We start from the raw sequence: 20,579 nt of genomic DNA on the forward strand, positions 1-20,579 counted from the left end.
GAATCCCTCAGCAACTCTAGGTGGAGGCCCAAGGGTCTGGGGAGGGGAAGGGAGGTGCAAGGCTGACAGGCATGGCCCTTTCCTTTGAAATACTACGGGAAGGGCTGTCTGTAAATAAGGAACAAACCCAGAAATTTAAAAAGAATTATTCCATTGCTATACTTTAAATTCTAACATAGGGTAGACGGGGGCGGGGGAGTGGTCCTTACACTCAGATAACTTTCAGAGCTAAAGCAAAAGCCACACATTTGTTTATTCTTGGTTTTAGGGAACTTCTTGCCTTTTCTTGGGGATCTGTTAGCATCCCTCTGGGGTAGTTTCCAGAAAGCTTGCAGCTTTGCTGGCAGAGAACACAACCCCAGTAGTGACAATCATTTAGAAACTCGTCCGAGGGCTGCTTTTATACCCTTAAAAAATGGGTGTCTGCACCACATTTGCTTTTAAAAACAGATCCAAAAATGATCCAAATTTAGTAACTGATAGTACCACCCAAAAGAAACATTGGTCTGCCCGGAAATAGTCTGTTCCTCTTCCTTTTAATTTACTTAATGTAAAAGGAGAAAGAGAAGTCAAAATTAATCCTGTGAAACTCAATGTCAGAAAGGGAGACTGAGGGGAAAGCTAAGTTTAAATTATCACTGACATAAGAAATGTTCTGAATTTAATTACAGAAGCCAAAAACCAGAAATCACCCAAATATCTGTCAACAGATTGAATGAACAAACTGTGGTACATCTATTCAATGGAATAGCACCCGACGGTAAGGCAGAGTGCGGATGAGCGCTGGGATCATCGTGCGGAGTGCAGGGAGCGAGGCGAAGACCACGTACCGTATTGTTCCACTTACACAAACCTCTGGGGAGCATAAACCCATCTACAGCAGCAGGAAGTAGATCAGCTGTGGACTGTGATGGAAAGGTTGGAGGGAAGACTTATCTTGAGTTTTCTGATTTCATGAGTGTAAATATGTCAAAACATATCAGTGCAAACAATTTAAATGTGTGCATAAAATAACTGATGATTTTCTATCATCCACTAACAATAAAGGGGAAGAAATGTGCTCCATTTTACTTTACACAGGTGGTTTGTATAAAACCTAGACTTTGCTGCTAAGCCAGGTGAGAATGTGGGCTGGTAACTAGAGGATCTTTCCGGGTCCAGCAGCAGGTATTTGTTGCTGGCGATCTCTTCCTTCTGGTTTACTTGGTCATATCAAAAACCATGTCAAGAGCCACTAGTACAAGACACAGCTACTGACAACATACAGTCTTGTGCACATAGCGGATGCTCAATATTTTTTTTGAAAAGTAGACAAAAATATAGTGTCATTCAGGATAGTCATGCTCAACAAGAGCCATCACTGTAACTCAAGAACTGAAGGTGGCAGCTACCAAGGACATGCTCCCCCTTTTGCTTATCAAAAGATATGATTTTGAGCTCAAGGAAAATAAAGCAATAATGCATGCAAAGACAGACTGGTGGGGCCGCTGCCTCCTGATCAGAAAACACCTGCGTCTTGGAAGCATCTCCGAGTACCCACAGGTGAGAGACTCAAAGCGAGTGTCCAGACATTCCCGTGCTGGCCCTCGTCCCCACAAGCCATGCTCTCTGGACGCTTCCCAGGTAATCAAGAAGCTCCCAGAATATCACCCAAACAAAAGTAATCCACATTCCTTTTTAAGTAAAAAAAAAAAAAAGCTATGGTATACGACACTCTTTTTGAAAGTATGTTGAGTGAGGGGAAAAAAAATATATCGAACACCAAAAAGGACTGGGAGACAGCGCTTTAGCTGAAGCACCAGCCACGCATAAGCTCTTAAAACCCAAGTGCTAAGATTATGCTGGGTTGGTGCTGCATTTTGTTTTTTTGTTTTCAAAATGTTAGCTATTCCATATAAACAACGAAAAAATAAACGAGAAAAGAAGTCTTGTTTTATTCTGACATCCCCACCTTCCATTAAAAAGGTTGAAAGGCTCACAGGTGGCAGCCCGAGCCCCACCTTCCAGTCCTGTTAGGCAGGTATTTCGAACACACTCCTCTGAACTATTAAAAACAATCATGCTGTCTTGCCCTAGATCTAAAATTAGGAAAAACCTCGAGAGTAAACCCAGTGTGTACTGCATACACCTCCCACACTTAGTGTGTCCCAGGCTGCGAGGCACCCGGAGCTTCAGAAATCAGAATGAATGGTGGTCTGGGTGTGCACAGCACCGCGAAGTGCAAACACCGAAGGGACCTCATCACCGACCAAGCGGCACATCTCCCGTGTCTCAGACTCTCCCTTCAGAGGCTAAAAAACAACATGTGGGTGTCTCTAGGGTGTTAACCCAGCCTATGTGCAATACATACATTTAAAGAACTGGCCCAGAATGTTTCAACATTTAAATACACTCCGAGCTGCAACCAAACGACACGCAAATGTTTCAGTCATACAGCACTCCTGCTGGGTGAGGTCCAAGTCCAAGGACCACGGAAGGTCGGTCCATAGACTTGATCATTTTGTGGAACTTGTTCCTTGAGCCCAAGATAATACTCTGCCTGACAATGCCAAAGTCAAGCCACAACACAAGTTGGGCCTGAAAATGGGCAAAGCCACCCATGTGCCTTGTAAAGACATGGGCGCAATACACATTCTGCAGTATTTGAGCCAAAATTCCTGCATTTGAGGAATTCCTGTGCAACTCCTTGGGGTGTCACCAGATGCAACTGATGGGGAAAAGAAGCAAATTAAAGATATAGTCAAACAGGAACAGAACCGAGACAGAGTTAACTCTTATGCAAAACAGAAACCACCAAGGACAGGCATGGAGGTAACCAAGCACAGCCAGTCAAACACAAGAAAATGAAGACACGTTTTAAAAAAATGGAAGAGAATCCATTAAATGCAATAAGACACGAAGGGGGTCCAAAGCTGAAAGTACATGTCACCCACTAAAAATGTCGGTCTCTCCTCATTGTTTATCTGTAAGCTGGGGAGAGCCAAGAAAAACAAAAGTGCCCACATAGCTTCATGTCTGCTACTCACTGACCTGCATTACCATGTGCAAAATAAGTAGGTTTGAATTTGACTCAGCTCTCTCTTCTGCCCATTTGTTATGACAGGAGGCAGAGCCAAGCTCTGCTGGAGAGCTGGAGCGGACAGAAATGTCAGGGCCGGCACAGGTGTGAACACCGGAGAGCAGCGACGTCTCCACGAGGTACCTGGCTCCAGACCCTCACAGGCACATGCCCCCCACAGGGAGGCCAACACAGCCCTGACACGCAAGACATTAGGCAGGGCAAGGAAGCCCTTGTTTCACGACTTTAGGGTAAACTTTCAAGTTGAAGTATCAGCATGCTTCTCTTTTTGTGAAAAGTGAAGGAACCACTTTCCCTCTGGGTCTTTGAGGCACCGCATTGTAAGAAACCAAAAAACCAAAAACACCATTTATATTTGGCTCCCTCATTTTAGCCAAAGCCCCATGTTTTGAAAAAATTTGCCAAATGAACAGTATTCATTATGTACTATTTGATTCTCGTCTTAACTTTTATAGGAAAAAAAAAAGAGGGTGCAGATCAGAGCTGTTAATTGGCCTGAGATGATAATATGTGACTCCTGCCAAAAGCAAGGACACTTGATGTTTTAATAAGCCTCTGCAGCTTTACGAAGGGCAAAATGCAATCTCCATTAGGTTCTGGAAATGCTGAAAATTTGAAAATAGCTGGTAGCCCCCATTCCCACATTTGCCAAAGCCCCTAAGGACTGAGGATCCTCGGTAGAGAAGCAGGAAATGAAGGGCTTGTTTCTCTGGCCACACCCTGGCACAGTGTTCAACTTCAGAGATTGGCTGAGCGGGGTCCCAGGAGCCCAGCAGCTACAGACGCAGCCTGCAAACACCCCTATGCTACTCGATCCGGGTGCAGGGCTGGGCCTCCAGGGCACCTGGAGAAAGGCTTCACCAGCCACAACTGCAGCTGGATGAGGGCTTGCACTGGCACAGGAAACGCCCATCTGTCCCCACTGTAAATACCACACTGGCGTTCGCTGGCCAGGCCAGAAACAAAGCAAAGGGCTCCAGCACCAGAGGCCAGCGGGCCCGGGCGTGGCTGCGGCTGGTACTACGGCCCCACACTGACGTCTGCAGCTGCCGCTCTTCCACTTGGACGTGCTCGGCATCGGGCTGGGAGGTGCTGCCAGAATTCTGCCAGGGCTGCAGGCTGGAGATGCTGGGGAGCAGCCACTGCACAGACCCAGCCCATCTTCCAAGCAGGGCTTCCTTCCCAAGGGCCCAGATTCAGCTGGCACAGGCTGTTCCGGGGACCTGACTGCAGGGGCAGAAGGTACCCCACTCGACCCCCATGGGCCTCCACCAAAGGAGGGATGCCATGCAAACAGGCCGGCAGGTGGCAGAGGCCTACATGGTGAAGCAGCTGCCCTCAGAGAAGATGGACAGGGTATGCTCCATGGTGTGGATATGCGCACGGTTTTATAAGGCTTGGCTGGCATTTGAGGTTCTCACTGCTATCATCATCCCCCATAATTACCAGATCATTAGGTCTGGATGGACGACGCGGCCATTATGCTGAGCCGACCGTATGATAAAAGGACTAGCACCTACCATCTCGTCCTCTACCACCACCTTCGGCTTCCGGGTCTAGCCTAGGGCTAAAGAGAAGCCAGCTTTGTGGTCTCTTCAGGTTAATCCCTCAGTACCCTTATAAATAATTACCTAATCCTCTGCCCCAACACGGACACGAGCATATAAGGAGGAGGAAGAAAATGGCCCATCACCGATAAGGTTGGGTTTTGATGGACACACTTTTCATAGGAACTCTGGGCGCTCCCTTCCTCCTTCCTTTCTAACCAGAGTTCGTGGTGGGGGGTGCATGTTTACATGAAGCGTTCGGTCTTCTAAAGCTGCTATGGGCTGCACTGTATCCCCCAAAATTCATATGCTAAAACCAGACCCCGGGTGCCTCAGAAAGTGATGTATTTGGAGACGGGGCCTTTAAAAGAGATGATTCAGCTAAATGAGGTCATTTGAATGGACCCCGAGCCAATCTCACTGGTGTCCTTATAAGAAGAGAGCCAGGGGACCACATGTGCAGAAGACCATGTGAAGACACAGCAAGAAGGTAGCTCTCTGCAAGCCAAGGAGGAGGCTTCAAAAGAAAGCAGACCTGCCGATACCTTGGACCTTGAACTTCTGGACCTGCTGATACCTTGGACTTGAAACTGTGAGAAAGTAAATATGTTATTCAAGCCACTCAGAGTGCGGTATTTGTTGCAGCAGCCCGAGCTGGCTGATACAGGGGCCTCTGGGGCTAGGAGGACCTGTGGACAGCTGAGGAGGAGGAGACTGGGCCTTGTCCAGTATGGCAGTCACTAGTCACAGGTGGCCTTTTAAATTAATTAAAATTTAAACAAATTTAAAAATTCAGTTCCTCAGCTACACTAGATTAGAACATTTCCATCTCATTGGGCAGCTCTGGTTCGGAAAGGAGAACTTATTCTAAAGCAGCTCAGAAATGAGGAAATGAGGCAGTGATGGTGGTAGAGTGAGTGTAAAACTGTTGCTCGAAAACAGGGCTCTTAGCCTCCTATTGGGCATTATTAGTATGCGGAGGTAATTCATAAAACCTTCTTTTGATTAATTCTGAGACCAAAAAGCAAGGTTTTTTTTAACTGCTGAAAGGCAAAACTGTGTACTGGACCAAGCAGCAGGCATCTGTTGAGTACGTATAATTCCTGAGGACATTTTGATAGACACCACAGGGGCAGAAAAGAAATACCTAAGCATGTTTGTGCCTTGAGGAGTGAAAAGCCTAAGCAAATATTAGAGAGAAAGGTAAATTGGCAAGTGCTAAGAAGCTCGGAAAGCACCCCGAAGGCTGACAGGTGGCCGTGACGCCCGCACTTGGGCGCAGATCCGCCACCTCCCCCGGAAATCAAAGCGAAACCCGCCTCTCTGGAGCCCCTGCTCTCCGGCTCTCCCTCCCTCTTCCAGGTCACTCTTCCCTGTGCCAAAGAGCAGCCCCACTGTCTGCCCAAAAGTCCCTCAGCTCCTCCATCCCACCCCTCCCAGTCTGGTCACAGCCTACCTTCGCATGTACCCCTAAATACTCGACACCCCTCCCACAGCCACTGGTTCTACTTCCCACTGCTCCATGCCTGAACCCAAAGCTCCGACCAAAACGCTGTGTTTTGGGTTCTGTTCTCACGTTTCTGGTCCTCGACCTCCTATGCTCAGTGTGGCCATCCACAGCAGCGAAGCCTCGCTTTCTAATGTGCAGCTTTTAATCTGCTAAAAACTCGTAAACTAGAAAACTAAAACAACCCTGTCTGCTCAAAAACTATTTCATCCTTGGGGAACTGCCTGCCCCACTTCCATCTCCCCAGGCTCCCCGCCGCGCCCCCCCCGCCCCCCACCTGTGAATGTGTGCCTACATGTATCCGCCTGCACAGGGCTTCAGACATCGCCATGGCTGCCCTGGGACTTTCTATCAGAGCTGGAGCTCAGATACGTCTAAGATGGAGTTCCTTGAAAGCAGGCCCGACACTTTTGCCATCGCACAGTCGAGCGAGCATTCTTTCAAGGTGTCTGTCCCGAGTTTGATCTGCAATGTATGACATCAGCTGATGGGCTGGAGCTCAAGCACTGTGATACACACAAAATGTCCTTGTCATCTGAGAGGAACTCCCTGAGTGGTCTGTTAGCTCCTCCATACGCATTCATTGTGACTGCCTGGAAGCCAGCTAACTTCTGGTTCGCAGCTGCACCGTGAGAACATGAGGGTGCCAGAGCTGAGATGCAGGCGGTAGTCGCGTTAAATGCAGTCATGGTAAAATCAAGTGAGGCGCCCTGACCGGCCACGTACTAAAAATAAAAGCCTGTAGTGACTGTCCTCACATCACAGCAGGCCGCCCTCAATCCCCGTGCATGTGATGAACCGGTTAATAATTAACTGGCTTCGATTAGGCGCCTTTTCACAAAGAGCAACTGTGACGTCCCATAAATGACATTTAGGAAAAACAGAAACACCAGTGACTCTTGAAACTGGATTCTTCATCCTTGGATAACAAACAGGAAGCCTGAGGAAAGCCTGCCCGCAGTCAGCCTTCCCCGGAAAGATCTAGTTACAGACCTGCAGCATCACGCTCAGATGTGTTTCTCCAGGCCGTGGCTTCCTCCGACCTGCCTGATATGCAAAGGGCCTCAGCTATTTAAAGCATTACATTAAAAAATCATGTTTCCAAACTGACCCAAACCCTGGTAGGCTCCAAGAACAACAAAGCAGGCCTTACTGCCATTGTCGTCAGAATCCTCACTGCTGCTGGGAAGGCGACCTCGTTTCATGATCTCCCCGGGAAACAGCAGGAGCCTGCAAGGCAATGAGACAGCACTTAACCCACGATGATAATACACAATCATCAAGTTGTGCTTCAGATGGCAGCCCAGGATTTACAGCGGACAAAAGCAAACAATCGGCTTTAGGTACCATTTTAATGGTAAACAGTGAAAAGCTCAAAAATACATAATTAGGTACAATCATTAACAGAACAGGTTCAAAAAAAAGACAAGGGGGAGAGGCAGAGAAGTCACATATCACTAGGTCTCCCAGAGGTGCCAGGTTCCTCTCATTCCTGTGACATTATCACAATGACTCCAGGAGTCTCTTCCGCTGATAGGCAGCAAGCACTGCAGGCAAAATCTGCAATGATACCTGTGCTTCCTCTACAGACAGGTTCCCATTTCACCTGGACGTGGGGAGGAGGCTGTGTGCCTGAATGTGTGAATGTTTACACGGCACTGGGTACAATTATGCTTTTCAGGCAAATTTTACTGAAATAGTCCTAAATGCCGAATAACCTAGATTCCAGGAACAAACAAATGGAATAACTGGATTGCAAAGGCCTCCTGTAGCCAACCCCAATTCCTCGGCAATTCATGGCTGAAGATGGAAGGGGCCACAGACAGCACGTAATTAATTCTGAGGCAGACCCTTCTCCTTTATTCATTAGGAAACTGAAGCCAAATAAGGTTTCATCAGCACTTGCCCAAGTACTTGGGCGGGAGCTTTTAATCCAAATCCAATTTTGTTACACTTCATCCCAACTCCTTCAAGAAGTTCCAGGAGTCCCACCAAACCTGGCAAACTAAGAAATCAGCTTGTACAGACACCAGGCCCACCTTGCCAACCCCTTCCAGGCAGCTGGTGATAACAGGCTTCCGACCCCCCAAGTCAGAGAGATTGCACTTGGGAAAGAGGGCAGTGGAGGAAGGTAATACTCGTTCAAGGCGACATTCTGAACAAATCCAAAAGAGCTTTTCCAAACTGAAATTACTGATCACCCTGACACACCTCAGGGCCCTGTTCTCACCGCAGATCGATGATTCCCAGTGGGGGAAGACGGCTTTTTTAAGTCAGAGGTATCCGCCCAGCCTCTCAGAAATGTGCATCGCAACCGCCCCCACTGGGAACCACACCGTCAGAATGTGGTGTATTTCCAAAAGTGTGGCGCATGGGAATGGTGTAGAGAAAAAAACTGGAGAACCACTGTACTAGAACAAGATAGAAATTAAAAACCCAAAGCTCCACTCTAAATGGACCTGGAAAAGAGCAGACAAAACAAGCAGAAAACGCATTATACAACACAGTCTGTCCCCACCTACGAAACAGACCTATATGATTCATTCGAAAATCCAGGCCCCTAATATATAATTCCAATATTTTATATTTTCTTGGGACACTCACTCAGTTAAGGTCTGTGGGTGTGTGTTCACCAATTGTTTTTTCAAAAAACATTACAAGAATTTACCAAGATGGAGCCAGGACAGGAGTCCAGATCTGAGTCGGGAACTGTCTTATGGGACAGGGTTTCATACTGTGGGGCCCGATCGCAGCCCTGAAACCCACCCAGCCCTCTTCTTCAGAGCCCCATTCATCCATCACTCGCGCACTCAGCTACCTACAACTTGGCCTGGAGCAGGCTCATTCCAGTCAAAAACTCCCAGGGCTCACCGACACCTGTGGCCCACTCCCCACTTGAAACGATTGCCTTCCCTGCCCGTCACCACGTCACCACGTACGCCGACTGCTCCCAGTGGAATTTCTCCTCCAGCCATCTAGAGAAAGCACAGCCCGCTCCCCTCTGGACCCAGCAGGAGGCGCTGCACAGAAGGAAGGGAAGCACAGCAGCCCTCATTCCAACGGCTGCAGCTCCCACGCTCTATGTCACAGGAGTGTTTAAAAAAAAATAGAAAGTGCTACCTGGAGAGGAATTCCTTAAAAGTAACAGTGTGAGGTCCTAAGACACAGTGAGGGGAATGCAGTCCCCACCTACGGGCGCGAGTGAGAGCTGCGGGGAGGAGCGAGTACACTCCCCAGCTACCAACACGGAAACAAATGCTGACGACATCCTCAGAGACTCGGACAACTTAAATTTACCTAAATAGAAGAGATTTTCTGAATCAAAATGCCTTCCTCCCAGCTCCCAGAGAAAGCACTTACCTCAACAGTCACTCACTAAATGAAAAATGCAAGCACTGACCAAAATGGAATGATGCTCCTAAACACACGTAAATACTCTCAAGCAAAATGATGCAAACAGAATAAAAACAGTATTTTCCTTCTAATGAATTCCATTTTCACCCACCCTGAAAGATCTGAAGGGATGCAAGCTGAGAACGCTGTACGTACTTCTCCAGGGAACCCGGTGCCTGGGTGTGGGTTAGTGCGCGGCTTGCCTGCGGTCCTCCTCTGTGGCTCTCGTGTACTTAAAACTCTGACATCAGGCTGCTTTATCTCACCTGGGGTTACTCACTATCATCACGAAATCGAAGTTCATGTCACTGTCTTTAGGAAATACAATACAGCGGCTGTGTCTCCGCAGGAAGAGCCGGCGCAAGAAAGCAGAGGACGCTCTGGTCACTCCGCTGGCTGAGGGCAGGGTGAGGGAGAGCGATTCAACGCCGCTCCACACTCCAGAGACAGATGCGAGAAGATGCAGCCCATGGACATTTGACCACTAATCTAGTAGCTGGTGCAGGACGGAAGTGCCTGTCGCTGACCTCATGAGGCTGCTGGTTTAGCCGAGGAGACGAGTCAGCAGGACCACACAAGGCTCTAGGAACAGGGGCTGACGACATCGGGGGAGGATCCTGAGCAGAGTCCGGAATAACAAAGGAGAGGCATCCAGAAAAGGACGCACCACAGTTTTGGGCAGAGCACTATAATATTTAGCACTCTCTATATACATATATAATCTACTATGTTACTCTGAGCAGCCTCTCCACATTCAGACTTTACTATGTGCTCATTTCTTTACTAATACGTATCGCTTATCTTATGTCCAAATGCGAGGCTCATCGATTCATAACATACCCTCTTCATGTCGCCCCACTACCCCACGGGTTTGCTTTAGGTACCATCCTTCTATTCTCCATGCCTACAATTCCTTACCCCTTCCAATTATTGTAACATCCCTATGAGGTGACCTCATCAAGCTAGTCCCTAAGCCAGTGGTCCCCCAATCTTTTTGGCATCAGGGACTGGTGCTCCCATGAGAATCTAATTCCTGATGATTTGAAGTGGGGCCGAGGCGGTGATGCCAGCGCTGGGAGCAGCTGCAGATACAGACGAAGCTTCGCTCGGTTGCCCACTGCTCACCTCCTGCTGTGCGGCCCGGTTCCTAACAGGCCACGGACTGGTACCTGTCCACGGCCCAGGGTTTGAGGACCCCTGCCCTAAGCGAACCTCTCCCTCTGTTCTACACTGTAAACGGGTCTAGCCAGAACACAGGTTGTCTGCCACCTGTCCCTGCAGCTCTGCCCAAGCATCTCTCTTAACCTGTCCCCATGACCAGCTTGCCTCCGCTGGGCTAAGCATCCGCCCTTGAAAACGCCCCATTTCTGTTCTCAGCCTCTGCTAATGCTTCTCCTCCGCCCTTTCCTCCTCACCCACCCACTGTAGAGAAGGGTGTGCCAAAACAACCAGCCACTGCGGTGGTTGCTCAGAGCACCATTTCCTCAGGGAGCACAGATACCTTCCTACCCACTGGCGCAAATCCCAATGTAGATTACATGCAGATCACTCTCCTTCAATCTCTTCTGTCACATAGGTTAAAATGTAGTGGATTAGCTAATGTATTAATTCAATTAAAACTGTATGGAGTTGGATGCCAGGGATGTGGTGTAAATGAGATATGGAATGGCCTGTGGGGGAGACGCAGTAAGCAAATAGCTAGACAAGTGGCTTCAGGGCAATCACTGCTCTGAAGGTTACAGTACGATCATTCACAGATTATGGTGGGACATGGGATACGATATGTACACGAGACAGCAAGATACTCGGAAACCTTGACATTCAAGTTTCCTTGGACTGAAATCAGCATGCACTAAGCTGATTCCCAAAGTGGCTCAGGAATTTGCAAATGAACAAGTACAGTGACCAGGGTGTGGTCCCAGGGAGGATGACTGGTGTGCAAGTCTAACTAAGAAAGAATGAGAAATGGCCTCGGGGACAAGGAGACAGGGGCTTTTACAAAAGAGTAAGATGATTAAGAATTTGAGGATGTTTATTCAATGCAATTCCTGGGAAAGAGGGACCCATTTGAGGAAAACAAACTGTCCAGTTTCTAGAATTACTCTCTGTGGTGGAACAGGGGCCATTTATCAGACCATAAACTCTACAGCTGTAATAAGAATTACACCCTAGTGATTTTAATTATCTTATGGCTCATTCGCAGAAAGCCTGGTTTCTTCCTCTAAATAATCAATTTCATCTACTATATTTTCATTCTTACACATTTTACTCTCAAGAAGTTCTAGAAGGTGCTCAATTGAAGACCTCTACATACTTCCCTATGCATTAACTAATGCAGTGACGTGCACTGAAATAACCTTTGGATGGATGACTGAGTTCCCATACATAAACTGTACCCTATGTGCACTTGGAAGACGCTTTCATTTTAATATCTAATTGACCTTTAACTGGAGTAACTTCCATTACCTTGTTTTTAAATTTATTGGCGTCCTTCCGTTCTCTGTGGAAGTTAATAATCTAATATCTAAATGTACTATATTAAAAATATATTTAGAAAATGTGTAATATAAAAACGTATGTTAAAGAATGTATTTCAAGATACTGAAGGGTCGGTCTTACGTAAAAAGTATTTAGCAATGAACTACTCCTTTCTTTGTTGGCTCAGTTCACGCAATTTGAATATTACTTTTAAATACTATGTAATTGATAATTTGATTCCTAAATTATTGATTACAGACTAATCCCTTCCCATTAAAAAAAGATTTACATTTTCTTAATAAGTCACCTTCTTGTCCCCTACGGAGTATAAGTATAAAGTATTCAATGTAACAAAGAACCCAAATATAATGACCTATGCTGCACAGTAATTTCCTGTGCCTAAGTGAATGTGAAGGAAGAGTCCAGCTGGTTTCTTACCTCGGTTTTTAAAGCAAACATTAATTGCCTAAATAGGAAGTTTTCAAATTGGCAACATTATCTAATTTATATGTGCTCAGAGTCTAAAAATACTTATGTGACTATAATTCAAATCCAGTTTTTCTCACTTTAACCAAAGGGTTATATCTGGTTGAAAAAAAAAAAAAAAAGTCATAGATTTCATTTAAATGACAAACTGCTTAGATCTTAAATGTTAAAGTTTTAACCTTGTCTAAATATATCAAGCCCCCCAAAAATGGAACTTTCAGAAATGTGTCCTTTATAATGTCAAATCCTCAAAATTCGTTTAAAGAAAATGCTGCCCAAGCTACTATAGGTAAGCCTTTGCAAAAGTGTCATACTTAAAAATATTCAGTGGGAAAGAATTTATATTAGCAATAAACAACCACCTCTCCCAAAAAAGACTGTTAAGAACTGACCAGATAATCAATATTTATTCCCATGAACTTTACTAATAAGGCCCAAGTGCTATAACACATTAGTTCACTGTAAATTCTTTATAAGTTATTTTTAAACTCAGACTTTAAAAGTCAATAAAAGTATTTTTTCGAGACTTTAAGGAATTTATAAATTTAAGTAGTTCTAAATGAATCACAAGCAGCAACCATTTGCCAACTTATAAATAATCCAATCCCCACTTATGAGCTCTAAAACAATCTATTAAACCCCTCCCAGGTCTCTGTAATTGTTGACTCAATTAGAGTCAGCAACTGAAAAGCAGCTACAACAAAACATTCCAATCATTTATTTGGAATGTTATTTCTTTTAACTTCCCTTGACAGGGAAGTAAATGAATTCACACTCAAACAATAAAGGCAGTCAGTCACCATGGCCTCCAATCTTGAGCTTCTATCCCTATTTCCATCGACTCAGAATTCCTTTCTTTTAGATCTATATGCTCAGATATGGACAGATGCCAAAGACATATTAAGAAACAAATGCAGGCAAACTGCAGGCAAAAAAAAACCCTGAAACACAGGCCCATTTATATATAAAAGGGAGAAGGGAAGAGAATACACACACCATTGCTTGCATAATCATGAAAAATTTCTGGAAGAATTTTAAGGTTAATACATTTATTTCAGAGAAATGTGACCAAAGTGTTCTAGATAGAATAGATTGGGAACTTCTACTTCTGTTTACGACCTTTTATAAAATTTTTATTTTTCACCATGATCCTATACCTTGTACTACACCTTGAAAAGATTTAAGATCCAAAACCTTTCTTCCCTGATCCTCGCCATATATAGAAGATCCTGGGGGCGGGGGCAACCTCTTGGCCCCTCTCAAAATACCGGCCTAAAATGAGCAGCAGTCAACAAACTGTATATCCCACTTCCTCCCCAAAATGGGTATCAAAGGCTTGTCTTGCTTCAAAAGAAAACCTGATGGAATAGCGCAAAAGGAACAAAATTAGAAAAACTAATAAGATAATGCTATAAAATGTTACTATCACCCATTCATTATTTACTTCGAATGCAAAAGTTTTGAAATGTAATAAGCATAGCCAATGCCAGTACCTGGTCATTAAAAATATATACAATCAGAACAGAAAAACTGACCCCAATAGGAAAACCCAGGGTATAAACTACCTTTAAAGAATAAATACTCAACTTCCTATCCATTTCAAGAGTAGTACTATTTTGGGGGGGAAAAAAAATATTAAAAGCAATGTTCCAGAGATGGCCACCAAACACGCCATTTCCTCCACCCATATTAAGTCATTCTTTTCCACAAGCCCAGACATGACCTCAGAACCCTCCTGAACACACACAGAGCTACCGTTCAGTCAGAATTCATGAGAGATAAAGCCTATGTGCCCTATATGTCCTATTCGTCCTTTCACACTTTTTTGACCATTTACTAAGGCAAGACCAATTTCTTCAGAATGTATGAAAATAAAGTCCTCTCTAAAGCATTTCACTGAAAATCAGAAGTTTGTGTTCCATTCTGCGTTGGGTTCTCTGAACCAAGATCAAATCTGTATCACACAAACACACGCACACACATATTATCTAAAAATTCATTGAAGAATAACACTTTAGAGAAACCAAGTGTTGAGAGATGGTTTCTGAATGAACCAAGGTAAGGGTAAGGATGGGAAAGGCTTCTACAACCCCTAATTCCACCCTTGGAAGAATAAGTCATTAAATGTGAAGTGTCTACAAGGGAATTTTAAAAGATTTTTAAATGCTCAAACCAGATGTTCTTACACAGGATATACAAAGCAGCTTCTGCAGAAACCAGACTCAACCAGCTAATGACAATTACACTGCGCACAGATTGAAATGCAGCTGTTTTGAGGAACTTTGTTCCTTGATTATAGCCGGTTGTCAGAAACTATCAGTTACCACTAACAATGTTAAGTCACCAAAAAATTTAAAGTACTGTTTTTGAGAGCGTGAGAGAGAGGGAGAGAGAAAGAGAGACTCCCAATGTGTATATTAGAAGACCTAGATGGCCCACTTAACAAAAACTTCATTTACATATCATGAGTTACATATGAAAACAAACATTTCACCACAATGTAAAGTCTTATTACTACGGCCACAGAAACACAAGATGGTCTCCAACCCAGCAGCAAGGTCTGGAAAGCAGTATTCTCTGGGTTGAAAGTTGAAGAGTCTCACCCCATGGATTATGTCTACAGGAAATCTTCCCTAAAGAAGCCCATAAAGTCATAACTGCAGCACTAGAGAACATTTCAGAGATAATTTAACCTACCTTTCCAAGTTTTAAAGGCAACTACATTCAATTCTGGAGAGGTAAGCTGCATGAGCCAAGACACACGGATAGGTGTAGTAGGGCAAAGCCAGCTGCTGAACCAAAGACCAGTTCCCAAAGTGGATGGGTACCTGGAACTTGGACTTCCCCTTACCCCCCACCCAGAAACCTACTGAGATTCAGGAAAAAAGTTATCTAGAAAATTAAGGACAAGCACTGTACTTATCAGGAAGCAGACAATTAAAATGCAATCAGTGACCAACAGTCTGTTCACCTGGAAATGGAAACACGCTTTCCTGGCCAGCTGGTGTAAAGATGGCTGCAAACGCCATGCTGCCTGGTGGAGCACACAAAAGATGGAGCCGGAAGAAGAGTGTGCTGGTAGTTCCCTGAACACTATCGCGGGTGCGCGAGTCCTCTGCGCAGCAGGCACTACCCACCCTACTTGGAGAGAGGTTACTGCTCTCTGTAGGAAACCCCTTCACAAAGCATATTCCCTTTCACTGGGCTTCTTGGCCTGGCCTCCTTGGAGGGTGTGACCTTCTGGGTGTGCTTTCCTCGGTACTTAAATTAAGGTCCCGTGTTACACACCTCATCCACAAGAGATCCTAGAACCGAAGAGTTAAGTGCGACAGCCCCCAGACTAGCCAACTCCCTCCCTGTTTAATATCAAATGAACTTCTGATTTCGACTTGTTGTTTCAGGTTCCTAAAAGAAAAGGAACTCAGCCCCAGCAGAAACAATCTGGCGGCCAGGTAGGTCTGTGTCTCACTGTGAATCAGGTTCGCAGGCTGTTTCTGTCTGGCCCCTGAGCTAAGAATGCTTTTCACGTATTTAAAAGGTTTGGGGAGGGGGATCAAAAGAACATTTCATGACACATGGAAATTACACAAAATTCAAATTTCACTGTCTGTAAATAAAGTTTTATTGGAACATAGCCATGTTCATTCATTTACCTTCTGCCTACTGATTGCTTCAGTGCTTAACAATAGCAGAGCTGAACAGTTGTAACAGAGACCATTAGGCCTACAAAGCCTAAAATATTAGTTCATTACTATCTGGACCTTTACAAAAAAAGTTTACTGATCCCTGTATAAACCAATGGACTGGCAGTGATGTTTATAAACCAGCATTATGCATGTTTAGTGAAATGTGAATCAATTACCAGGTCCCCGGCAACTGACAAATATCTTACTGCTTACAAAGTTAAGGATCAGACACTCTCAGTCCTAAAGAGATTCTTAACTAGAACAAGCAAGAATCAAAAAGGGGAAAAGCAGGGGGCCCGTGTGGGGCAGGGGATCTAAGCAACTTAAATAAAAGCCACGTCTAGAAACCCAGGAATTTTTTTCAAAGGAAAACCCCTGAGGCTTCTACTTGGGACCAGTATACACTAAGTTATAAAAACTTCTAACAAGCTTCTTATCTGATTTTCAAGTCAGTAACCAACAAACAGAAAAATAACTATTCTAGACAGGGATTTAACTCCAATTCATGGTTAATAGTGATATAAAAGGATCAGATAGAAATTATAAAAAGAAGTCACCGGAATTTAAACACGGAACTGGAATCCAAGGATAGATACACTTAGTATCCAGCGAGTCCCTGAAATGACATCAAATTTCAGTGCCACTCAGTTTCTCTGGGGGAGTGGTTCCACAGCTTTAGATCTCCAAAGTGTCCCAGACTTTAAAAAAAGTTACAAGCCACCAGTACTCTGCCTATACTACTTAAGTGCACCATTATATCTCAACACTGAAATAATCGATACTCATAAAGCTGACCATGAGTAATCAAGAAAAATCTTAAATGATGTTTAGCGTATTTTGTGCTAAACGAAAGGAAACCATACAGCTCAAACTCCAGCCACCTGTTAACCTTGCCAATTCTTGCTCCTTATCCTGGAGTAAGGGGTCAAAAACAAATGTTCATTTTACTCTTCAGTTTGGACTCTCACCACGGAAATCTTCACTTACGATAACTGTTTAGAAAGTGTCTTAGAAGCTGGTAAAGTTTCAAATGAATAAAAACTCTCGCACAGATATTAAATGATCAACATTAAAAATAGATTACTGCCAGTTGTGAGTGCTTTCAAAACAAGACAAAACTGTGGTTTAATTCATTCAACAAATAAGCCCAACGGAACAGAACCTAAGGTTTTAAAGATGAACTTACTTGAACGGTAGTCAACCCCTTTATGTCTTGACTCCACCTGGAGAACCAAAATCAAAAGTAAATACTGGACTCATCGTGGAGTAACCAAGTCTGGTCCTTGAACGTTTTTGCTACGTGCACATCAAAAACACCGGTCTAGAGTTAATAAAGGATTCAAAATGGAAATACCCAGTCCCTTCACCAGTGACTAAGCTTTCCATTCCATGTCTGGCAATTTTTGGTGGTGGTGGTTGCTTTCAAGTGAGAAAAGACATCCTTCGAAATCATCCGAGGTTTAGGCTAGACAAGGCCACAAAAACGCGGCCAGAGTCAGGATCAATATCCTCTTAACACGACATCTTCTCTCCACTCCGCAACACTCAACTCTAGCTAAACTTAGAAACACGATGCACTTTCACTCAAAGGTAAAAAGGTCCTCCACTGAGTCTCCTGCGTTATTAGAAATTCAGAATAACTCCATCGGAACCCACCAATTGGGAAAATATCAAAATCCGCACCCTCACAATAACAGACCGATATTTTTGTATAAGTACGCCATTCAAATGACAACAGACTCTCTTTCAATTAAGTCTCTCAACTTCCTGAACCTGAAATATCCACATACTAAAATAAACATATTAGCCGTCCAAATTTTAAATACATGGTCACATAAAGTACTTTAACAACTTGAAAATGGAGAAAAAGTACTGAACACTAAAACATGCAAGGAAACAACCTACTGTCTCAGGAATTAAAAATACTTTCCCAATTAGGGTTCCTACCAGGCCTCTGATAGCATATAAGAAACTGACAACTCCCAAGAAAAGTAACCCTTAGTATTTTTTAAAAGGTATTGTTGAGTATGGTACCGATGTTCTAACTTTCAGGCTTGGACAGGGAGGGAGGAAAAAAAGTGTAACACCGCTGAAACTCAGTTTCATCAAGCCGAAGTTTTTAATGCCAATCCAAATAAAAAACAACATGTATTGGCTAAGATGTAGTGTTTTCCTCTAGAGGATGTCTGTTTTATTAACTTTATGGGAAAACTGAGTTTATAATGCAAATTTTGACAAACCATTAGGTACAATGCTATAACAGGTGCCCATAATACTAAAGGAAATCAGAAGGCAGAATTCTGAGATTTTCATATGACTCCTCATCACTCTCAACAAACCCTGTAGATATAGGATATGCTCCAGGGTTTGATGACTGATGTTTGCTGTTCCAATCAACTCAGTATGGAAACACAAACAGCTGATAATTCTTTTTGCAACAAGTCTGTGGTTATATACATCAAGCAAATTTCTTTAAAATCGCGCTTTTCAAACAGAATCTCCATATCTAATACTTCCAAGCTACAATAAAATGCTATTTTAACGTTCAACTTTTAAAAATCCAGACATGATTAATTCCAAAGGCTTGCCTCAATGTTAGAGGGTCCGTCAAAAAGTTACTATAGATTCCAATTTACTTATGGGATATAACCCGATGCAATAAATGATCCTCGACTAGGCAATGTTTTAGACAAAGCTGCTGTTATATAAGGGGGCCAACTGAGGAAATCTGAGTATATCTCAGTAATAGATGAGATGAAAACTTACCAAGCTAGCTGGGGGGAGGGGGAGACACAATGACTCTCTACAGAACTGTATGTATAGTTTGATCTCATTTTGATTAGAACATGCACACATATGCATAGACAATTATCTGGAAAGTGATACAAAGTTGATCTCCCGGTGGTAGGAATTTGTCCTATTTGCTTCTCTGTATTTTCTAAGTCTCAACAATGTACATGTAACACCACTTCTGTAAGAATACTTTAAGCCACTAAGGGCTCCTTAAAGTCAAAAATCAGTATTTATGATGTGCCTACTATAGGTGAGACACTTGGAGATCTGCTTTTATTCTCATCAAGCCCTCCAAGTTTTTTTAGTTAATCCTTCTCTCCAAGCCTGTGGGCTGAGCAACAATCATTTCTAAAATATAACATTTCCTTAAATTCTAAAGAGTTTTTTTTCTCTCTGGTCTCACTCTCGGGCACACTAATCGTTTTACACTGATTTCCCTTTATAGCTTACTCTTTCAACCTTGGTAACTAAGACAAGATTAAAACAGTCCTTTGTAGGCTGAAAACCTGTCAAGATAGAGTAGGAACAAATACGGTATAGTTTTTTCCTTTTAAATGAACATCTGTCTGGATTTGTCAAAGTTAAAATCTCTGGGGCAACGCATCCAACTTTTCTTACTAGAAAGCAGCCTATGCAAGCATGATCTGAAGATGGAATCAAGCTCAACTTCTACTACATGTTAGGCAACTCCCTTTATCTCTGGCTGGTATAAGGATGAAGGGAGATATGGGGAAACATGACATTTAAATAGCTGAAAACTGCGCATGTCCTAGCCATAGAAGATGAAAATTCCAGGACATATACACATGTTAAAAACACATAAACTTAAGAAAGCAAGATACCAAGCAATCAGAAAGTCATGTAAGTGACATTAAATGAGAGAAATATTTGGGATAAAAGGACAATGAAAATTCTGGGTTGCAGTTATTTGCTAGGTGTCAGCCATATAATATCCGGTCTCAGCAACATGTGCTCCCCGCTCTACAACAACAAATTATATCAAGTGTTAAGTTTCGTTACACTAAAAGCTTCCTTTCTCCTGCGATTTAATCAAAATGCAACTTACTGTAGTAATCCCTAACCATTGATGGGTCACTAAATCAGCTTTCTTTCAGGGAAATAATTTTCTCTGTATCTTAAAACTAGTTCATTAGCTTTGAAAGGTATTGCCTTAAGCTACAAGTAACTAGAGAGCCAGTCGTTCACAGCGGGGTTTTCTAAAAAGGAAAAATAGATCACCTAATAAAAACCTTTGGGAAAGAAGCCCCCAAGCAAGCATTCCCATTAATGGAAACCTTAGATTCTCTCCCACTTTCCTGAAAACGTAGCTGTCTTAAGTCATTCAACTGCAGCTACCACTTAACAAGAAATTTTAAATTCCCTCTAGGCCGGGGTAAGCAGAGGGCGACAGACCCTCGTCCCCGCCGACGTGAGGTGGGGCGGCCGCCTCCTCGTTACTAGAAAGCCAGGCAAAGCTGCTTTTAAACGGTCTCCGGGTGACAACGCATTCCTAACGGGTTTCGAAGGCACGTTTAAATCGCCCGCTTTTTTTGTTTGCTCGCTGCGTTCCCGGGGCGCCGGGGCTGCGGCCGCCCCCGCGCGCCCGGGAG

General features: G+C 43.9%; 1 protein-coding gene across 32 annotated transcripts in view; it reads right to left on the bottom strand.

Annotated features, from left to right (window-relative positions):
- The window catches only part of JADE1 (jade family PHD finger 1), a 305,056-nt gene that overhangs the window by 30,593 nt on the left and 253,884 nt on the right, over positions 1–20,579 (bottom strand). For 9 of the 32 annotated variants that reach the window (XM_023531786.1, XM_023531785.1, XM_023531788.1 and 6 more), the window contains 2 exons: positions 7,287–7,363; positions 7,127–7,180 (listed from right to left, as the gene is read on the bottom strand). In XM_023531786.1, coding sequence (XP_023387554.1) covers positions 7,127–7,180; positions 7,287–7,338 — 106 coding nt within the window. In that variant the 5' untranslated portion in view covers positions 7,339–7,363. Of the gene's footprint in view, positions 1–7,126; positions 7,181–7,244; positions 7,364–8,172; positions 8,331–8,801; positions 9,619–9,638; positions 15,441–17,362; positions 20,569–20,579 lie in introns of those variants that run through there. The other 23 variants (XM_023531796.1, XM_023531795.1, XM_023531783.1 and 20 more) reach the window with 16 other exon arrangements.

This window comes from Pteropus vampyrus, unplaced genomic scaffold, assembly GCF_000151845.1.
Source record: "Pteropus vampyrus isolate Shadow unplaced genomic scaffold, Pvam_2.0 Scaffold73, whole genome shotgun sequence".
Taxonomy (NCBI): Eukaryota; Metazoa; Chordata; class Mammalia; order Chiroptera; family Pteropodidae; genus Pteropus; species Pteropus vampyrus.